The 18,449-nt window shown below is 34.4% G+C and overlaps 6 protein-coding genes and 2 non-coding genes across 11 annotated transcripts; 3 read left to right on the top strand and 5 right to left on the bottom strand.

The window, feature by feature from the left end:
* Window positions 1–437: 437 nt before the first annotated feature.
* Window positions 438–1,604, bottom strand: SOT7 (sulfotransferase 7). The gene has a single exon (NM_102583.2). It carries the CDS (start codon window positions 1,539–1,541, stop codon window positions 561–563), a length of 981 nt encoding a protein of 326 aa, NP_174139.1. The 5' UTR covers window positions 1,542–1,604; the 3' UTR covers window positions 438–560.
* A 1,144-nt stretch (window positions 1,605–2,748) lies between these two features.
* Window positions 2,749–3,557, bottom strand: AT1G28160 (Integrase-type DNA-binding superfamily protein; the record flags this gene model as incomplete). The annotated part of the gene is made up of 1 exon (NM_102582.2): window positions 2,749–3,557. Exon 1 carries the CDS (start codon window positions 3,484–3,486, stop codon window positions 2,749–2,751), a length of 738 nt encoding a protein of 245 aa, NP_174138.1. The 5' UTR covers window positions 3,487–3,557.
* Window positions 3,558–6,662: 3,105 nt separating this feature from the next.
* AT1G28150 (uncharacterized protein) lies at window positions 6,663–8,231 on the top strand. 2 transcript variants are annotated; one of them, NM_001332802.1, is made up of 4 exons: window positions 6,663–6,872; window positions 6,976–7,102; window positions 7,190–7,306; window positions 7,569–8,231. In NM_001332802.1, the coding sequence occupies exons 2-4, from the start codon at window positions 7,031–7,033 to the stop codon at window positions 7,749–7,751; spliced, it is 372 nt and encodes a 123-aa protein (NP_001321756.1). In that variant the 5' UTR covers window positions 6,663–6,872; window positions 6,976–7,030; the 3' UTR covers window positions 7,752–8,231. The 2 variants fall into 2 exon arrangements, with proteins under 2 accessions (NP_001321756.1, NP_564301.1); NM_102581.4 differs by having other exon boundaries at window positions 6,869–7,102.
* Window positions 8,232–8,362: 131 nt separating this feature from the next.
* On the top strand, window positions 8,363–10,997 carry AT1G28140 (integral membrane family protein). The gene is made up of 5 exons (NM_102580.4): window positions 8,363–8,692; window positions 8,850–9,213; window positions 9,291–9,361; window positions 9,528–9,626; window positions 9,746–10,997. The coding sequence occupies exons 1-5, from the start codon at window positions 8,483–8,485 to the stop codon at window positions 9,842–9,844; spliced, it is 843 nt and encodes a 280-aa protein (NP_564300.1). The 5' UTR covers window positions 8,363–8,482; the 3' UTR covers window positions 9,845–10,997.
* AT1G09015 lies at window positions 10,061–11,739 on the bottom strand. The gene is made up of 2 exons (NR_143453.1): window positions 11,406–11,739; window positions 10,061–10,292 (listed from the first exon to the last, which is right to left on the bottom strand). It is a non-coding gene; the product is annotated as an uncharacterized misc_RNA (transcript).
* On the top strand, window positions 11,279–13,164 carry AT1G09005. Of its 2 annotated transcripts, NR_143451.1 has the most exons (2): window positions 11,279–11,497; window positions 12,645–13,164. It is a non-coding gene; the product is annotated as an uncharacterized misc_RNA (transcript). The 2 variants fall into 2 exon arrangements; NR_143452.1 differs by having other exon boundaries at window positions 11,279–13,164.
* A 124-nt stretch (window positions 13,165–13,288) lies between these two features.
* Window positions 13,289–13,612, bottom strand: AT1G28135 (uncharacterized protein). The gene has a single exon (NM_102579.2). It carries the CDS (start codon window positions 13,539–13,541, stop codon window positions 13,386–13,388), a length of 156 nt encoding a protein of 51 aa, NP_174135.1. The 5' UTR covers window positions 13,542–13,612; the 3' UTR covers window positions 13,289–13,385.
* A 1,142-nt stretch (window positions 13,613–14,754) lies between these two features.
* Window positions 14,755–17,704, bottom strand: GH3.17 (Auxin-responsive GH3 family protein). 2 transcript variants are annotated; one of them, NM_102578.4, is made up of 4 exons: window positions 17,147–17,704; window positions 16,936–17,037; window positions 15,684–16,525; window positions 14,755–15,579 (listed from the first exon to the last, which is right to left on the bottom strand). In NM_102578.4, the coding sequence occupies exons 1-4, from the start codon at window positions 17,440–17,442 to the stop codon at window positions 14,990–14,992; spliced, it is 1,830 nt and encodes a 609-aa protein (NP_174134.1). In that variant the 5' UTR covers window positions 17,443–17,704; the 3' UTR covers window positions 14,755–14,989. The 2 variants fall into 2 exon arrangements, with proteins under 2 accessions (NP_174134.1, NP_849718.1); NM_179387.2 differs by lacking the exon at window positions 17,147–17,704 and having other exon boundaries at window positions 14,806–15,579; window positions 15,684–16,959.
* Between the last annotated feature and the right edge of the window lie 745 nt (window positions 17,705–18,449).

Raw genomic sequence — 18,449 nt, 5'->3', positions numbered from 1 at the left:
TATATCTCAACATTAAAATAAAAGGTAATGTCTTTACCATTTCATATTTTACAACCAATTAATGCTTTATCATAAATTTAATTATGAAAAATATTTTAAAAAATAAGTTAATAATGTGCTAACGCCTACACCCCAAGTAAATCCGAATTAATCGATCTAGGCGCTAATCCCCTATCAAACGTTTAGCTACTGACTTGCGATTTTTTAAACATTGGTTAATACTTAGTAGTCATCCACTACCTTGTTTCATAAATTTTAATGGAAATGCTAAATAACTCGTCGTAGCTATATGGTCTTCACGAATATAACGGCCAATATTGTCTAATGTAATGTGTTCCACCATCCCAACGGCTGTAAATTCGATATACTCGTGTACACTAATATTTGCCATCAGTTCTAAATCCCAAGCTCTATTCGTTTTGGTTGCAAATCATTGCTCTTAGGTAAATGAAACCGAATTTTACACCAGAGTAGAAGCGAATGCATGATAGATAGACATCATGAATCACAAATGAAGAAAAGAACAATGAACATCAAAGAAAACATAGAATACACATATCTCAGAATTTCAAATCCGAACCTTCAAATTTCTCCTCAGTGATCATGTCAATTATCTTCTCCATTTCAGGAGTCAGATGATTCTTCGAGTCACCGACTTCCCCTTTACGAAAAAAAATCTTGTGATCGGCCCCCCTAAGCGTTTTTCCGGTCTTGTTGATCTCCAAATTCTTCAAGTTACGCAATGAGCAAAGGTCCAAGATCTCTTCCACTGATCCCCTCTCTTCTTCTTCCACCGTAAAAGGACAATCCAAGAACTCGGCAAGTCTCTTCAGCTGCACGCGAGGTTCTGTTTTTAACTCCTCGTACTTCAAGAAAAGCACATTCTTGGAGTCTTCCAAGCTTGCTCTCCAATAGTTCAAGACATGTTCCCAGGATGGTCCGTAATTGATAACTCCTCTGCAAAAGGACTCGAACATTGAATCCAAAATGCTTCTCTCCTCTTCTATCTTTAGTTTTGCGCTGTTGAAATACCAAAACGACACCAGTACGTCTTTCACGTTCCTCCACACGTAAACGATCTTACAAGGAGAGTTTTTGAGAGCCTCTCGCAGCGTTTGGAACGCCACATGAGTCGAAAATAACCTCGGCGACGATGAGATACTGGTCAGATCTGGTTTCGAGGTCTCAGTGAACAGCCTGAGCTCGAGGAATGGTACCAGTCCATGAGGATTATCAAGTAGAAGAGGATGATCATCAGAAGAGTGTTTCTGTTTGGATCTCTCGAGGAGAGCTACCGTGAGAGCTTTGAGCCAAGTAGTGCCAGATTTGGGGAACGAAGCAATAATTATATCGGTGTCTTGTGGCTCGAAACCTCTTTGAAAATTGAGGACTCCTTGCAGAGTTTTGTCGTCGTACCAACATCCTTGGTATTTGAAGAGCTTCGTGCTGTCGAAATCTACGTCAAAGGGAAGTGAAGAAATCAAACTTATGTTTTCTTCGTCATCGCTTTGCAGTTTCTTTGGGATCTTGGTCTCATCCATTTTTTTTCTTTTTTTCTATGTGTTTTGGATTTTCAGATTGCAAAGCATAATAATTGATTGTTGTGTTGCTTAATAACGCTATGTTAACGATATGATTATTTAAAGAGTAGTAGTAGTTAAGAGATTTCATTAAATTGTGGCCTGAAAAGGAAATTTTGCAACGTGACTAGTAGTAGTATTTTTAGTAGAAAAGAATACTATATTTGGCAACATGGTAGATAGATAAAGACAATTTGGTTTAATTAATTTGAATTCTGGATTCTTCTAAGTTCTAACATGCAACAACTAATGATGTCATGAATCAAGAGATAGTACAGTGAGTTGCTGAGCGATACAAGCTATACAACAATTAACTTTTTTTGTAGCTTTAGACTAAAACATAGTCTCTTCTCTATACGCTGCAGATCTATGTTACAATAATTACAATAAAATGTTTCTAATCAAAACAAATATAATTAATTCAGTTGTTATTAGTCATATATCTTCACCTCAGTGGCATGCGAAAGAAATCGTCGTAGTCATATGGTGTTAATAATAATTAATTAAAAACGCCCAAGAATGTGACATGTAATATATTATACCCATCAAATGTTCAACTGCAAATGCTATTCGTTTTGGTTTCACATCACTGTTCTTAATTATATGTATCAAACCGAATTCGACACAAAAGTAGTAACAAATGATAGACATCATGAGTCACAAATCAAGATTGTGTATATTGTTTATATTGTGTTTAGGGTAAACCAATATTTTCTTTCACACAATAATTTATGGTGCTATTGAGATAACAATTAGTGATGGTATGTTTAAAGCAAAACTTAAGATTGTGGTACTTTTTAATTTATGGTATTTTTTATTTTCCTCCGATACTAATTATCTAATTGAAAAACCTTAATCGTGCTAGTTAGCCAGTTACACCTTAAAATCAATATCATCAAAAGGTATATGGACCGAAAAATAAATAGATTTTGAAGCAATCACAATCGTATGCGTTACACAAAGTTTACAAGTACTAATCAAGAGAGTCTTGCATTTGGTAAGCGACAATAACAAAACATTTGATAAATTTTCAAAGAAACATAAACTCTACAAGCGAGAGAGAGACACTTGATATCTCTCATTCCACTCCATTATAAAGGCGAAAAGGACAGTGATAACAAAAGAAATACCAAAGAACAAAGACACAAACTTGGACAACTCATGACTGTTATTGGTAGAAGAATGTGGAGGGTAAAGAATTAAACCCTTCTGTTCCACTCTGACCAAGACTGTTTTGATCCACAAAGCCATCAAGCTCGAAGGCAAACGTGTCTATGCTTGCATGCGCAACATTCCAATAGCTATCCGTCTCCGGAATCCTCAGTTCAGCTCCAAAACAAGTACTGGGAGGAAGAGGTGGAAGCTCATGATCACAATGCTCAGCATTACTGGTTATAGATTGATAACCACATTCAGCCTCCTGAGGCCACCCATTGTATGAGAACTCAATAGAGTTCTGGTTTTGGTTGTTGGTCGATGAGTAGAGATTGTTATTGTTGTTATTGTTGCTGTTAGTAGCTTCTAGTTGGCTTGGAGGGTTGAATAACTCGGAAATGAAACGTTGGGATTCATCAGGAGACACAAAGGAAGTTACTGAGGAGCCACGAGGCATATCGGAGTAGACAAAGTTGGTTCGAGCAGTCAAGCCTCTTATGGACCGTGCGGCTCTATCATAAGCCAATGCAGCCTCCTCGGCCGTGTCAAAAGTACCTAGCCAATACCTCTCTTTCGTCGTCGGGTTTCTTATCTCAGCTGCATATCTTCCCCATGGCCTCCTCCTCACTCCTACATACTTTATTTCTTCAATATGTTGTTGTGGCTGTGGCTGCGGTTGTTGCTGCTTTTGCCTATGACTCTTTTTTGATCTAGAGCAAGAACCGGCATTCAAATTACCATTGAACTCCATAGCTAATTACTATAGTTTATCAAATAGTCAAAATGTAAAATGATAGAAAGATAACTAGAAATGATGGATTTGGTTATGTTTGAACAATGAATATGGGTGTGCTTAAATAGATCACCTTCACTATGTGTTTGTGTAGGGACCCTCTCTTTTATTCTAAAGGTCCCTTTTGGAATTTTTTAAGATACAAAAAGTGGGTCACATGGAAATGTGCAAAATCAGATGATCATCACCATCTAATCATAAGTGAAAGTGAAATGAGTTAGTTGCTTTTAGGATTGGCCCTAGTGAATCATGCAGGACTATGAACCAATCTGCAATGGATTTTTTCTTTTTCTTTTTCCAAACTTTTTTTCTTTTATTTTAATTTTAGGCCTGCTATTATTTGTAGGAGCGTGAGATTCCTTGCGCCTACTTATGATCACTTGTAACTTGTAAGACGTTTTGGCTTTCAATTATGAACGTTGATTATCAGTTTCTTTTGTTTAAAACCAAACAAAAAAAAAATTACTGGATGTATGCAAGTTTGTTAGCAACTAATCGTCCATATGAATCGTTATCTTTTTTTCTACGTCTTCCAAAATCGGTTTATCTTTCGCCATTTTGGTTTTAAAATAATTTTGGCAATCAATTTGAATCATAGAGGCATGTAACTTAAGGTAAAGACTATTTCCTTATCATACATGTATACATGTGGTATTTACCTACTCATTGGTTGAGTTCGAACATGACAAAATTACTTCAACGTGCTTACCTTCAATACACACATGCAATAGTTACCTTCAAATACACATGCAATAGTTACTTCAACTATGTATAGTTTCTATTTATCAAACAGAACTATATTTTTGTTTTTGATAAATAATACACAGTATATATACTTCTATAGGTCTACAATTCAACAACGATTTAGTCATGATATAAAAATTTTAATCAAAAATCAGGAAGAGTAAACTTCTCAATTCAGTTCTTTTATTAACGGTACTAATTAATATGTTATATCATATAGTATGTGAACTTCCTAGACTCTTTTCGGATTCATTTGTTTTCCTTGAATATATATGTGCCACTTGATCAAATGATGGGCTAATCACATGCTTTACAATACTCATGATTGCAAAGTCTCGCAATCTTTCGGATCCAAATGATTAATTTCATTTCGTTTAATCATGATTTATTAGATATCAAATTATATACATGATTTCACACTGAAGGACTGAAAAGGAAGCGATATTTATATTTCTAATATAGAAACTTTGCTATATAAAACTACTCCTTATCGTCTTCTTAATTATTTTTTTGTGGCGTTTCATATGACTAATCTCAATGCTTTTATAATGATTAGTAGCATGAGCATGAACATGTTCGTTATCCAAGAAAGAAAATAAACAAGAGATATATCGTGTGAATATGAATTACTTTTGTGTATAATTATTACTGAATAATGTCATAATATATATATATATATATATATATATATATATATTTTTAACATCTTCATTCTTTATTAATTTGAAAACGATAATACAAAATGTATCAATGAACATACACATTAAAGCTCCACAAACCATACAACCAATACTTAAGTAGCACGAAATAAACGAGAAAGTGAAAAACACTAGAAAATAGTATCATATGATTGAAAAATACTACTGATATTCAATGAATTTTCAATTTAGTCGAGTTTTTCCGGGTTTTTTAATTTTTGCTTTAATGAATGATAGTACACAAAGTAAAAATTAACTAATCTATAATATATAGATGATTTACATATGATATTGGTTTTGGTCTTAGAGTTTTAATCTAATACTAGATTTTAACCCGCGGTACACCGCAGAACTATTTATTTTATTAAAAGTAACTAAGAATATATTATTTTATAAATTATCTATATGTAACATATTGTTTTGTATTTATAAATATATAATCTAATTTCTATATATTGTACAATCCCTTGATTTTATCATGGAATACACCGTAAGTCGATTTTTAAAATTTAAAATTTAAAATTATATATGATTTTTGTTAAGATTGTTTTTTTTGTCATATATTTTAAATTATATCATTGTATTTTAATTGTTAGTTATAGGATTTCACCCGTTGTATAACGTGTCGTATTACTATAAACTCAAACCCGTCTGACCATCTAATTCCGTTCAATGAAATTAAACATATTTAATGGATTTCATCCTAGGTATACTGTCTCATATTACTATCAACTCAAACTCGTCCTACCATCTAACCCCGTTCAATAAAATTAAATATTATTTTATTATTTTTGTTTTAATAATACTTTAATTTTAAATATATATAATTCAAATCAATTTCAAACTTTTTATTTTAAATGGTTATTTAATTGTTATAATTTATAAAGTTCATATATTTTAATATTCTAAACCTGTCATACCATCTAATCCCGTTCGGTGAAATTAAACATTATTTTTTTTGTTTTGTTTAAATAATATTTTTATTAAAAGATTTATAATTCAAATAAATTTAAAATGTGTCTTTCAAATAGTTATTTGATTTTTATAAATTTCACATTTAAAATATTTCTCTATATGTAACATATAGTTTTATATTTTATAAATATTATAAACGTTTTATAAACTTTAAATAATTACAATATTTACCTTTTAATAAAGTATAATATTAATAATCATTTAAATAATCATGTGTAGCTAATTTTAAGGAATTTGATTTAAAGTTAGTTGTTTGGATTAAATTTGAATGAATAATGTGATTGATATATTAAATCAAAAATTAAAAATCAAATCAAATAATTAAGGAAAAAAAAAATAATGCCAATGGCATGCCATTGTAAATAAGTGTCAAGTAGAGGATTTATTTGCTAAAATGGTTGCAAAAATGTATATGTAGATATTCTGAAATTTAAATTTAGTTAGTTTTTTTTCTTTCAACTGAAATATATTATATAAAAATTTACACATTTCAATAGAAAAAAATATCTATGAAAACTAAACAAACAAACATATTAAAATCCCCGAAAACAATAACCCTTAGAAAGAAATAATGTTGAAAAAGACATAAAAATACAAACCAATGAAACCATTAGTTTACTTAATCCCGTTAGATGAGCTTCTCTCTTGGAGTTTTGGAACTATTATATAGAAAAGCAAAATTCAGTTACGAATGCGGTTTATGTATAAAAGAAGTCACAAAATATCATCACTGTAATATTATAGATTGTAAACAGAGAAATACAAATATATAATTGTCCGACCTTATGATATACACTACTAAGTACTAACCTACGCAAATAATACCAATTAATCTTCAGCTTATTCGGAAAATTTCGGCTAATTCATGTTAGATACGGACAACGTCGGATTTAACCCAAATCCTCAATGCAAATGCACAATTTTCTGGTTTGTTTCGTTTTTATTTTCTGGTTAAAAAAATTCAGATTAGGTTTGATTAAATTAAAAATAATAAAATAAAGATTGAGAAATCACTGTGGTCTTGGTTCAGTCTTTTGAGATAGAGATAATTTCTGAGCCGAGCCGAGGAAGAAGAAGAAGAAGAGATGGGTTTTGTCTTAATCTGTACTTGTCCTCCGTCCTCGGGTGTCGTCGTCTCTCAGCTTCACCATCACCAGGTCCGTCTTCCTTCTTCGTCTTCTGATTTTGATTTTCTAATTACACAATCTGTTTAACAATTCTCTTTTGTGGGTCACAATTTTCAGTTCTCCGCCGGAGTCAAAAGCAATGAACTTTGGTTTCGTCCGACTCGTAGAACCCTAATTTCGAAATCATCTTGTTTCAATCTCCCTCAAGAACCCATTCTCTCCGAAGCTCTCAAGGTACAATTATATAGATGATGACAAAATTGATTCTTTTTCCGTAATCTGTACTTGGGATGAGTTGTTCCAGATAGCAATTAAGCAATTGATATCCCAATTTTGTGATGTGATTGTGTGTTGTTTGTTGATCAATCTTGGAGGGTTTTTGTCTGTTTGTTTCACATATGTATCCTTAGATAAGTGTTACATTGTTTGTTTTCATATTGGATGGTAGTATTGATGCATCAAATGCTCTCTGTTTCAATGTGGTTTGTTTGTATAGGAGCCAATTGCATTCTTGGGTGGGATGTTTGCTGGACTTCTAAGACTTGATCTAAACGAAGAGCCGCTCAAGGATTGGGTGACGCGAACAGTTGAAGCCTCGGGTATTACAGAAGAAGAAGTTGATGCAGATGGGGTTGTTTCCAATGATGAAGACTCTCCTCAACAGATAGAGATTGAATGAGGTGTCTTGGTTCTGCAGTATTTACCATCTGCAAGGACCTTTTGTATGTAACCCCTGTGTTCTTTATGTAGAAAGAAACAGACTCTCTTATGTATAACTTTTACATTACAGAGGTATGTCATGTCCTTGAGTATGACATTCTTTGCTGGTAGTTGAATCAAGATAGTGATGATCTAAACAGTGCTAGAGTGTTGGAGATCAGTCGAATCAAATCAAGCTAACAAGATGGCTTTTGCATTGAGGCGTAAAATCTGACAAATTATACAACACAAAGATTTTACATTCACTCTGTATCATCCATAGTCTAGTCTCTAAATTTGAGATAGGTATTTGTGTGGCTATAGTGTAGGTCTTACTACTTATTTTTGTTGGTTGAATCTTCAATGAGATTACAATCATTTTTGTGGATAATCAGAGATACTTGTACTGATTACTGAATCCAGGTAAGTCTCTGCATTACGCAAATTTGGAAGAGACCAAATGTACAACTAAAGACAATATCAAAAGATCTTTTTCATAAGAGATATTTCTTAGCTTACTGTTGAATTTTGTCCATGACGATGAAATGATAATAACCACAGATTATTTCAACCAATTCAACCCAACCACGTCATAAGACATTAAGACTCATAACCAAACGACCGCGTTTTGATACCTCTGATCAATCTGGCTCACTAGCAAGCTATGCCAGACCAAACCGGTACGACTTCTGTGAATTCGATTCGTGACTTATGGCCTCGCGTTTGCTATCGACGACGACACTCGTCACACCGCCGGCTTATTTCAACAAATCGCCGGCGTTTTTAACGGCCAGAGTTGGGGTGAGAAGAGGAAGGGCTAACGTTAAGGCTGTGAGCAATAGTTCGCAAGGAGCCGTCGATGGAACCGTTTACAAAGGTGTTTACGGTCCTTGGACCATTGACCAAGCCGATGTCAAAGAGGTCTCTTCTCTTCTCTCCTTACGATTCCTGCCCAATTCACACTTGGGTTCCTCAAAGTTGAATCCTTTTGATAGTTTTAGGCCAATTTGTTCATATTCTCATAGTCATGTAGTTTAGAGGTAGCTCAAGTTGTTGATGAGTACCTTTTTCTCTTCAGGTTATTTTGTACAGATCAGGACTAGTAACTGCTGCTGCATCTTTTGTAGCTGCTTCTTCTGCTGCCTTTTTACCAGGAGACTCTTGGTTAAGTGAAACAATCAAGCAAAACCATGATCTGTTTTACTTTGTTGGTGCTAGTGGTTTGGGGCTATCTCTGTTTCTAATACATATATATGTTACGGAGATTAAGAGGACTCTTCAAGCTTTATGGGCACTTGGTTTTGTTGGTTCTTTCGCTACTTACGCAGCCCTTGCTAGACCAGCTGGTGATAACTTGGTTCATTATGTCGTTGATCATCCATCCGCTGTTTGGTTTGTTGGTCCCCTATTCGCATCTCTCACAGGACTCGTTTTCAAAGAAGGTAAATATCTTGCTTCTGCATAAGGCTTCATATCTTTAACCGTGCCAATGTTCTTGATATGTAATTTCTGTCTGCAGGTCTTTGTTATGGAAAGCTAGAAGCTGGCCTTCTTACATTCATCATACCTTCAGTTCTTCTTGGGCATTTGGTAAAGTACCTTGTTTGATTAAGATATCCTGCTTTAGCTGCCTAGACTCCTGAGATCAAATCTGCTGCGTCGTTTCTCTAAAGAGAAAGCTTCAAATTTCCTTAACTTGGGGGATCTTGGTATTTGTTAAATTGGCCTGACTTAAATTGGTAAATTGAATTTGCAGAGTGGTCTGATGAATGATGAGGTAAAACTGGTGTTGCTAGGAACATGGATGGCTCTCTTTCTAGTATTTGCTGGAAGAAAGTTTACTCAGCCTATTAAGGTACATTGTTCCTCTCTGAAGATAAGCCATGTACAAGCTTTCATAGAGGTCTTTGCTATTTATGAAAGTACCAAAATGTCATAATACTAATCATCTATAATCTTGTTTGGTTTTTGAAGGATGATATCGGAGATAAATCTGTTTTCACGTTCATGTCCCTTTCTGATGATGAAAAGAAGGCTATAGTTGAAAAGCTCGAGCAAGAAAAGTTGGGGTAAGAATCTGAATGATAGTGGAATGTTTTAAGCATCTTCAAGAACAGGTAAATATTTTGTATCCATAGATTCTATTTACCACTGAGGAGAAATGCTACCATAAACACAGTTTGTAGATTGTGATTAGTAGCTTAGAAGTGACAATACAAATGCCATCAAAATGTCCATTCCCTGATTGAGAGTTGGTTGCATCTCATATTTTCTTTTTTGACATTCAAAAAAAAAAAAAAAAAAAAAAAATGGGGCAACCTGGTTCAGTCGGACCCGGATTTGGACCCGGTTTAAAGTCATCCCCTTGTAGTTTTATTTATTTTTGATATTTTGCCCCTCAGTGTGTTTTGATGGGCCAACCTGGCCCGGCTCAATTTGATGCACTGATTAGGCCGGTCCTTATTTAGGCTTGAGTTTTAGGATTTAGTATGGTCTTGTTTGTCTATGGCCCCCATCTTACCTGGAAAGTGCAATGAAAAAAGCGGGATTAGACTTAATCGGGGTCCAATTGTGACAAAATGAAAATGGTCCAGCTCGGGCCGTCCTATCCAGAACCGAGCCTGGCTGTCCGCAAAATTTCAACCCAAAATCCCTAGTTGTGAGTTGTATTTCACCGAGGAAACATGTCCGACCGTGTTACTGTGGTATTAAGATGTCTAAAGTTATGATCCATAAGAACTACAAGGGTAGAAAATTAGAAATCTTGTTACTCCTACAATTATGAACTCAACCAGTCACTTCCGAGTATAACGTACAGATTTTCCGGTCCTCTGGCCTGTTATTAGCCATATTGAAGGAAAGTGACCATGGTTAAAACGAATATCAGTTAAGACGCATGATCCTACAATTAAATGGATATAGGTCTCTTTTCCATGGTAGTCCATGCTATTCATGTGTGTCAAAATAGATTTAGCGTGTTTTTAGGCCAACAATGATTGTGATGTATGCGGGTTTCCGGAATGGAGATAGGAAAATGCTAAGTAAGAGTTGTTAAGTTTGCAAACAACGAGCGTGAAATTAGGAATAAGGTTCTGTCATTGAACGTGAATCGGGACAAGCAATTGAAAGACAGGACACACGAGTGGGGTGTTAAATGCGGTGTTCAGAGTACGACTAATATGGTCGACTCTTAATACTAATATTATGGTCTCACACACACTCTCTCTCTCTCTCTCTCTCTCTCTCTCTCTTCAGTCTTGTTGCTTTCTGTCTCAATCTTCTAGGAGTTTTGTCATTTATTAACATGGCTACAAATTATTCAAAAATACCTAGATTAATATGCATAAGTTGGACGGTCCAATGTAGATACTAGATACATGGCTAAGTTTGACCAAAATGTGACAACTATGAACAATCAATAATTGCTAAGGTTTTTGAGTCTCTACTTCACAAGTTATTGTATATAAGATAAATCTTTCATATAATCTCTACCAAATCTTGCTTGTTTCTTTAGAATTGGAAATAGAGACAAGAAGTTGGATAAGAGAGAAAATGGGGGAGAGAGAGAGATTTATGAAATGAATCCGACCAAAACTGAGAAGGGAAAGAGCAAGTGTTAAAGGAGAGTCCCTACCTCCAATATGAGGACGAGCTCCAAATTGCGTGCGTAGGAAAAAGGAGGAGTCGTGTCTAATGCTGCATCTCTACTCGTGTGTGTTTTGTTTTGTGGGTCTCTCTTCTCTCTCTATCTTTTGTCTCTTCTTTTCATTTCTTGAGTCTCTCCCTAACCTTCTAATTATTAGCTTCTCTTTGTTCCCTCTTGCACTCGTGGCCTTATTCTAGCCTCTCCCTTTACATAACACGGCTCACACACGCTCACATTTCCTTTTCTTTTTTCTACTTTTAAAACGATAGATCAATTTATTAATCTTGAGTTTAACCATTTCTTTGTTTAGCTTGCATGTCGACTTTGTTGCCTTTTTAGTTAATCATTCCACTTTTAGTTGCATCTTTCACGTCTGCTTTGTTTATGATTTGATATTATAATTAGACTTAAGAAAAACTTTAAAACTCTCTTTAGTTTTCTTCTTCTTAGCTTAGTGTGTATTCTCGGCCGCATGTCTATTTAGTTTGTACAAATTTAGTAGTTTTGGATTTGACTCTTGTAGTAATGCAACTACAAACACATTTTACTGCGCATTTGCCGTTTATCAATTCAGGATTTAAATCCAGAGTCATGATACTCTATTTCTTTTTTTTTGGTTTAAATGATACTCTCTTTCTAATATCAACAAACCAAACTTTCAACCATTAGTCTATTAAGGATGCTTTAACTCGAAAAATTAACATGCAGTAAAGTTTTAATGACTCCCAGCTACATTCATAAATTTATTCTCAATCCATGATTCGTTGATTATTAAAACTTTTACAGTTACAAATGTACTTTATTTTGCATGTGAGTATAACAACGTCATATTTAACATCTTCTTTGACTAGTTTTATATGATTTATAGTAGCTAAAAAAAGCTTGATTGAGTTATTATATTACACATGAGTATTGGACTAGTGGTGAGTATTAGACCCCTCCAAAAGAACGCGTAGTCGAGCCTATCCGAAAATTTGATCGAATTCAATTATTTAGTTATAACGAGAACTTACCCCAAAATTTGATCAAATTCGATTATTTAGTTATAACGAGAACAGTTATGAGTTTCGATCTAGAATTCCTTTGATTAACCACCTTGATTAACTATGATAGTGAAATAGTTGTGTTCATCATCTAAACCTTGGGTTTGTTGTGCGACTTATACCTAATTTGTCTATAAAAACTAGCCTTCTATGATGTTTGTTTAACGTAGTTTTTTTTCTACAGAAAAGGACGGGTTACGACTTACGAATGCGGAAATAAAATGTTTATAAACTATTTTTGGAATAGACCACTGTAGATTCACAACGTCTAAGTGTGGTTAGGACTACAAGGCTACAAGCTGATAAAGTCTCAGACACTAACTTTCATGGGGTCTCGCTCTCTAATCAAAACTATTGTGGATAGATTCTTATCGAAGAAAAATGCATTATTCGAATCTGTCATTAAGTTGACAATACGTGTATATATTTCCAGACTTACATGCAATGAACAGTTTTATTTATTTATTTTATATACACTGAAACAGCAGGATTAGATGGGGTTGCAATGGTTTTGTGTTGGTAGCGAGACGAAAACGACAGCGTTTTTGTTCTGGAGAGCGATACGGAAAGTAACATGACAGGACAGTTGAGAGGAAACTCATCGTTTTCTCTTAAGTGAACAGTTAAGTTTGTTCCCTTTTTTCTTTTGCTTTAATATTTGGGGTCATAGATCTGTCTCTTTTACCCCATTTACTCTTTATAGCAACACATCCATCATATCCAACTCTTGTCGGTTACTTACTTCCACATTAACCATGCTTTGCTTTTATTTTACCATGCTTTCAATTCATTTCTTACGATGAATCTAGCTACGAGGGGTGGGTGGGCATATTAGCCACATTACCGTTTTGATTCGATCAAACTTTTGAATATCCGAAACTATGAGTGTGGATTACAAGTTGTTATACAAACAAAAACGCTATCGCTATTCGCTAGATCTAACTTTGGACGAGTGAGCTCTTTCACGCTTCCCTGGTTTTCTTGCCTGAGCCCTGGGTTTAGATTGTCGTGAGACATTTCGGTTCCTATCTACCGTTGGTGTTAAAGGGAGAACTGCGAGGAGCAACGTAATCAACTCCATTGGTTATTTTCCCCGGGAGAACACCTATAGCCCCAATAGAAAAATTGAATTCGGTAGCCAATCTGGTTCAAAATATATTTAACAGTATTGTTATTTAGATCAAAACCTATGTCATCTGTTTTTTTTGTTCATGATAGTTTCAAGAAAAATTTCTACAAATTTAATGTTTTTATAAAAATCAAATCATGGTAATATATCGATTTGTTTTAAAATATATTCATCCAATATCTTAACATAGGTTGTATATTGAAATTTTACGGCTATATATGTATGTCGACAGCCACATTCAAACAGACATTAAATGTAGTAATAGATATACGTTGGTAGTCCTACCAAATACTCATATAGTTAGTATATTTAATTTTAATTATGTCATTAAAACCACAATTTGAAAAGGTAGATTATGATGTGAAAATGAATAGCTGATATAAAGAATTTTGGTTTTTATTTTATATAATAATGATTTCATAAGACCACACATCGTTTATTGTTGTTCGAATATTCTTAAAATTTTATATTCTGCAGTTTACATTACAATACTATTCAGGCACATGGTTTTCTACTAATAATGAGTTAAACCTACTTTGAGCTGAAAACAAATCCAAGACTTGTTAAATGTCAACACTTGGAAGAAATTTGCTCCGAAAATCTTTATAGTTTCCATATTAAACAATGGTTTTGCATATATTAGTGAACTTATATTAAATTCATAACAAAACTTTTTGTGTGGTTTTAATCAACTTCAACACTTATTACATGTACAACTAGTACAAGTAACGATCATTTATATAAATTATTTTCAGGATTTTAGAAGAGAAAAAAGAAAGAAAAGTGAAAACTGTTGACGAGAGATAGAGTTGAGATTTATGCAAGAAAAAAAATAGAAATGATGTAAGAAAGAAATGTGGATCTCAATGATGTTGCTGTGTGTTGGCTGGCATATTAAACCATCACCATCTTCATGTGCATCTATACGTCACTCTTCACCTCTCTATCCAATTATTTCAATCTCCTCATTTTATTTTCATCTTTATCTTATACTAACGTAGATATATTGCAAAAGAGAACTTCGAAAGTTTCTCTTTTATAATATTTTTTCGGTCTTAAAATCTCTGTTTTTATTTTTCAGTTATGTTCGATTTATGTATACAATATGAATATATTACCATTCCTATGAAGAAAAAAAGAGATGAGCTAGATTTTATGTAAAGGGTTTGGTACGATTTTTTTTAATCTTTTCGAAAAAGAGAGGGAGACAAAGAATAATAAAGAAAGAGACACAAAAGTATACATTCACAAAATGAGAGGACTTTGCTGAAAGTTTGTTACAAAAGAGACAAAAGCTTAACAATTAAAAAAAGAAACACCAATTAGCAACTTAACAAATGAAGATCTTATACTTATAAAATCAAGACTTTAATCATACATTAAAGAAAAAGAAGTAAAGTCTAAGAATCTAAACCAAGTGGTTCCCATTGAGGAACTCTCTTACTGAAGAACCTCCCAATAACTCTGGAATCAAGAATCTCAAGAGCTCCTCCAGATTTAACACATCTTGGAGTCTTATACTGATTCAAAGATGATCCTTGTGAGACACAAAAATCCATTAACGAATCAAACGTGCCCAAACTCACCACTCTTATCTCCAATGGCCCAATCGACTTGTCCCTGTTCCTGCATCTCCTGTAGACGTAATCCAAACAATCCTCAACCTCAGAGCAACAATCCTCCATTGTCTTGTCGTCAAGCTTTGGTGGGTCATTGCTGTGACGTGGCTTTAGCTCCCAGAAGAGCACGTAATGCCCTGGGATTGATGACGTGTCTGCGTAGCTTGTGTACTCCGTGAGCAAGAGGCTTGAAGGATGTTGAAGATGGTTTAGTTTAGCTTGTGTCACTGCGTTTAGTAGATCTTCTTCGCTCGTTTTGTCAGTGTCGATGCTTAGTACAACGTTTCTTCGCTGCACGAAACGGAATTGAGGCGCTTTGTTGTGGAAACCCGTCACTTTTAGAATATCGCCTACTCTGTATCTGTACAAACCTATTGACAAAAACATATGTAACAGGTCACTTGTGCTACAAGTTACTATCCGTTTTAGGAATCCACATCAGACCTAGATTGTGTTCGTATAGAGAGTCACTGACCTGTGAATGTAGTGATGACGATTTCGTAGTATTGACCGACTTCGACATTAACAAGATTGACGATGAGATCTTCCTTGAGAGCATCATCATCATCATCGGTGTTGGAGTGAGTTGCAAAGTGAATCTCTTCGTGGGATTTGTCGTCGACGGGCAAGAACTCGAAGTAAGCCATGTTAGGAAGAAGCGTGTAGGAAACATCGGCAGGATCACACAACGGATTAAGGTTGATACCAAAGTAACACTCAGAGGAAGCATACATCGTTGAAACCAACGGTAAACCTCCGCTATAAAACTCTAGTGTCGGAATGTATTGAGCCATCGAACCAGTCACAATCACCTCAACATATTTAGCCTTAGGCCATATCCTCCTCAAGATTCCTTCCCACGACTTTTCAGCGCACTCACTCTCAATTTCATCAGCCAATTCTTGATTTGGGCCATTAAGGATCGACAAGACCGAGTCTCTGCAGGATGAGTCAGTGATCCAGCTAGTGACAGTACCGGTTCTAATGTCAGCGCAAAGCTCTTTGTAATGATCCTCCAAGAACTTGACTGCTCGAAGAAAGGCAGAGGCAAAGACAGCTCCGACTCTTAGGACATGAGATCGCTGTACTAGACCGCAGAGAAGCTGACAGTACATGCTCTGCTTGCTGTCTTGACAAAGAATGGTCTGGTCAGGGCTAGTGTAGACGTTGTACTTGTTGAATGGTCTGTTTCTGAAATGTTGACTTTTGTAGTAGCTGGTCAAAACAGGACGGGCCATTAGACCTGACGGAGTCTTGATCTCTGGTTTTATGAATAGAAGATACATCCCTTTTCCCTCATCTAGCCCATCCACATATCTGCAATTTCAAATATGTAAACACAATCCAATCTATCAAAAAAAAATTCCTTCACTGTTTTAATCTTTTGACTAAAGAAAACAGATATAATTGATTTATTTTTGCCCTCTCATGAGTGTAACTAGGATCCTACATATTCAATCTGCAAGGTGTTTTGTAGCAAAGAGAAGCCAAATATATTTCCTAAATGTTTTAAGCCCAATAAGAGAGCTGGTTACGTATATTGTTTCTGTTGGATGCTACAAAAATTATTATATACTATTGTGTTTTTTATTTTCTTAAGAAATATTTCTGTATTTCTCTTTTTTTTTTTATTTTGGAATGAGAATGAATTTAAGAGATATTAATGCACAAAACAAAAAAATTAATTACGTAAATTAAGATTGAAGTAATAAAAACTCATTTATTACTTGTTCATGATAGGCACAAGCATGCTGTAGAAAAATGTCTTCCTTTCCAATTCTTCAGCTGTAGAAGGCATCAACTTCGGCTTTCCTGCAGAAGTCCCCGAACTGCATCCAATATTAACTCAAAGAAATTACTAATAAGTATAACGAAAATTCTTAAGAGAACAGTATATAACGATAGTTTTTGTAGAATTTGGTGAAAAAATATGTTTACCTAGTGAGGAGTTCTGTGATGGGCTGAGCAGAGACGATATCAGATGATTCTCCATCAGCGATTCGTTGAATGAAAGGCTTTACGTCGTCATAATTCACCACAGGGACTTTGTTTTTGAAGCTTTGTTGATTCTTGTCGGCTTCTCCGTCCAGAAATGCTCGGAGATATTGAGTTCCAGAGTTTTGAGAGAGTATTTGGTGAAGAACTTGTTGTTGGATAGCCTCTGCATTTGTTGTCAGATCCTCGAGAAGCTTGAGACCAGCCTCTGTATCATTTGGGTCGTAACTTGGTATCATTGTCTGAAAGCAGACACAAACAAAGCTTTAAGTTTGTGTTGCAATGATGAGGTACCTTCAACAGAAATAGAGAAAGAAGAGTTTTATTTTATTTTTGTTGTTTAGAGAATCACTTCTTCTCTGTTCTTGAAGGTTGGTTTTTGGTGGTATGAGGAGAAGGATGAGAAATGGTTATATAATAAATTGGCAAATGATGAAATAATTATTAGAAAATATATATTTGGGAGGTCCTACAACACACATGGCCTTGTCTAGTTAGAAAGAAGCTATTGTTGGTCAATATTACCTGTGCAGGCTTTCCCTATAATTTTATATGTTATTTTTTGTTTAATATCATATTTGTTTATATGCTGTTTAATCCTCCAATCAAGCTCTTTCTTTATGATCCGTTGAATAATATCAATCCAATCATATTCACAAGATTTGCATATGTCTGCCAAAAGATATACTCACTTGGTCTTCACTATACTCATCTAATATTGCCTCTTAGCTAGATTTTATTTAGGAACTCGTTGAAACCTTTATGAACTCACATGCAAATTTTTCAAATAAAGTTTATACTAAAAAGAAGTATATGATAGCTTAAGTTAACAAATTCTTTATATATGTGGCTATGGAATTTTCTTTAAGAACTTTTTATATATCCCTTAAATTCATTTGCATATTGTTCTTAAAACCTGTATATTTGCATTGCTGTGAAATACTAAACAACTCTTAGTTATTCAAATTCCATTGACATATATGTTAGTTTAAATCTGCCTATTTATATTAACCTCATTTACATGCGATAATTGGGCTCCATATAGTAATTAAATAATCTCAAGTTTGACTTATGGCAATCAAGATTAAGAGAGAGAAGGATTGTTAAGATTGTTAAATCTCTTGGATATTATAAAGTCATCATCTTGGTGATGCAGATCCAAATGCATATGATAGGGTCGTTACGTTGATATACATATAATATAAATAGACCAATTGACTAACTAACCATAAATGATGATAATTAC

This window comes from Arabidopsis thaliana (assembly GCF_000001735.4).
Source record: "Arabidopsis thaliana chromosome 1 sequence".
NCBI classification, from domain to species: domain Eukaryota; kingdom Viridiplantae; phylum Streptophyta; class Magnoliopsida; order Brassicales; family Brassicaceae; genus Arabidopsis; species Arabidopsis thaliana.
This window is presented reverse-complemented; position numbering and strand designations above follow the sequence as displayed.

Excerpts from the sequence above, each read along its gene's own strand:
- SOT7 (NM_102583.2), bottom strand. The coding sequence starts at position 1,541 with ATGGATGAGACCAAGATCCCAAAGAAACTGCAAAGCGATGACGAAGAA.
- AT1G28150 (NM_001332802.1), top strand. The coding sequence starts at position 7,031 with ATGGGTTTTGTCTTAATCTGTACTTGTCCTCCGTCCTCGGGTGTCGTC. Across the intron at positions 7,103-7,189 it reads CTCAGCTTCACCATCACCAG|TTCTCCGCCGGAGTCAAAAG; the intron begins GTCCGTCTTCCT and ends CACAATTTTCAG. Across the intron at positions 7,307-7,568 it reads TTCTCTCCGAAGCTCTCAAG|GAGCCAATTGCATTCTTGGG; the intron begins GTACAATTATAT and ends TTGTTTGTATAG.
- AT1G28140 (NM_102580.4), top strand. The coding sequence starts at position 8,483 with ATGGCCTCGCGTTTGCTATCGACGACGACACTCGTCACACCGCCGGCT. Across the intron at positions 9,214-9,290 it reads AGGACTCGTTTTCAAAGAAG|GTCTTTGTTATGGAAAGCTA; the intron begins GTAAATATCTTG and ends TTCTGTCTGCAG. Across the intron at positions 9,362-9,527 it reads CAGTTCTTCTTGGGCATTTG|AGTGGTCTGATGAATGATGA; the intron begins GTAAAGTACCTT and ends TTGAATTTGCAG.
- AT1G28135 (NM_102579.2), bottom strand. The coding sequence starts at position 13,541 with ATGGAGTTGATTACGTTGCTCCTCGCAGTTCTCCCTTTAACACCAACG.
- GH3.17 (NM_102578.4), bottom strand. The coding sequence starts at position 17,442 with ATGATACCAAGTTACGACCCAAATGATACAGAGGCTGGTCTCAAGCTT. Across the intron at positions 17,038-17,146 it reads ATCACAGAACTCCTCACTAG|TTCGGGGACTTCTGCAGGAA; the intron begins GTAAACATATTT and ends TATTGGATGCAG. Across the intron at positions 16,526-16,935 it reads CTTGTGCCTATCATGAACAA|ATATGTGGATGGGCTAGATG; the intron begins GTAATAAATGAG and ends TTGAAATTGCAG.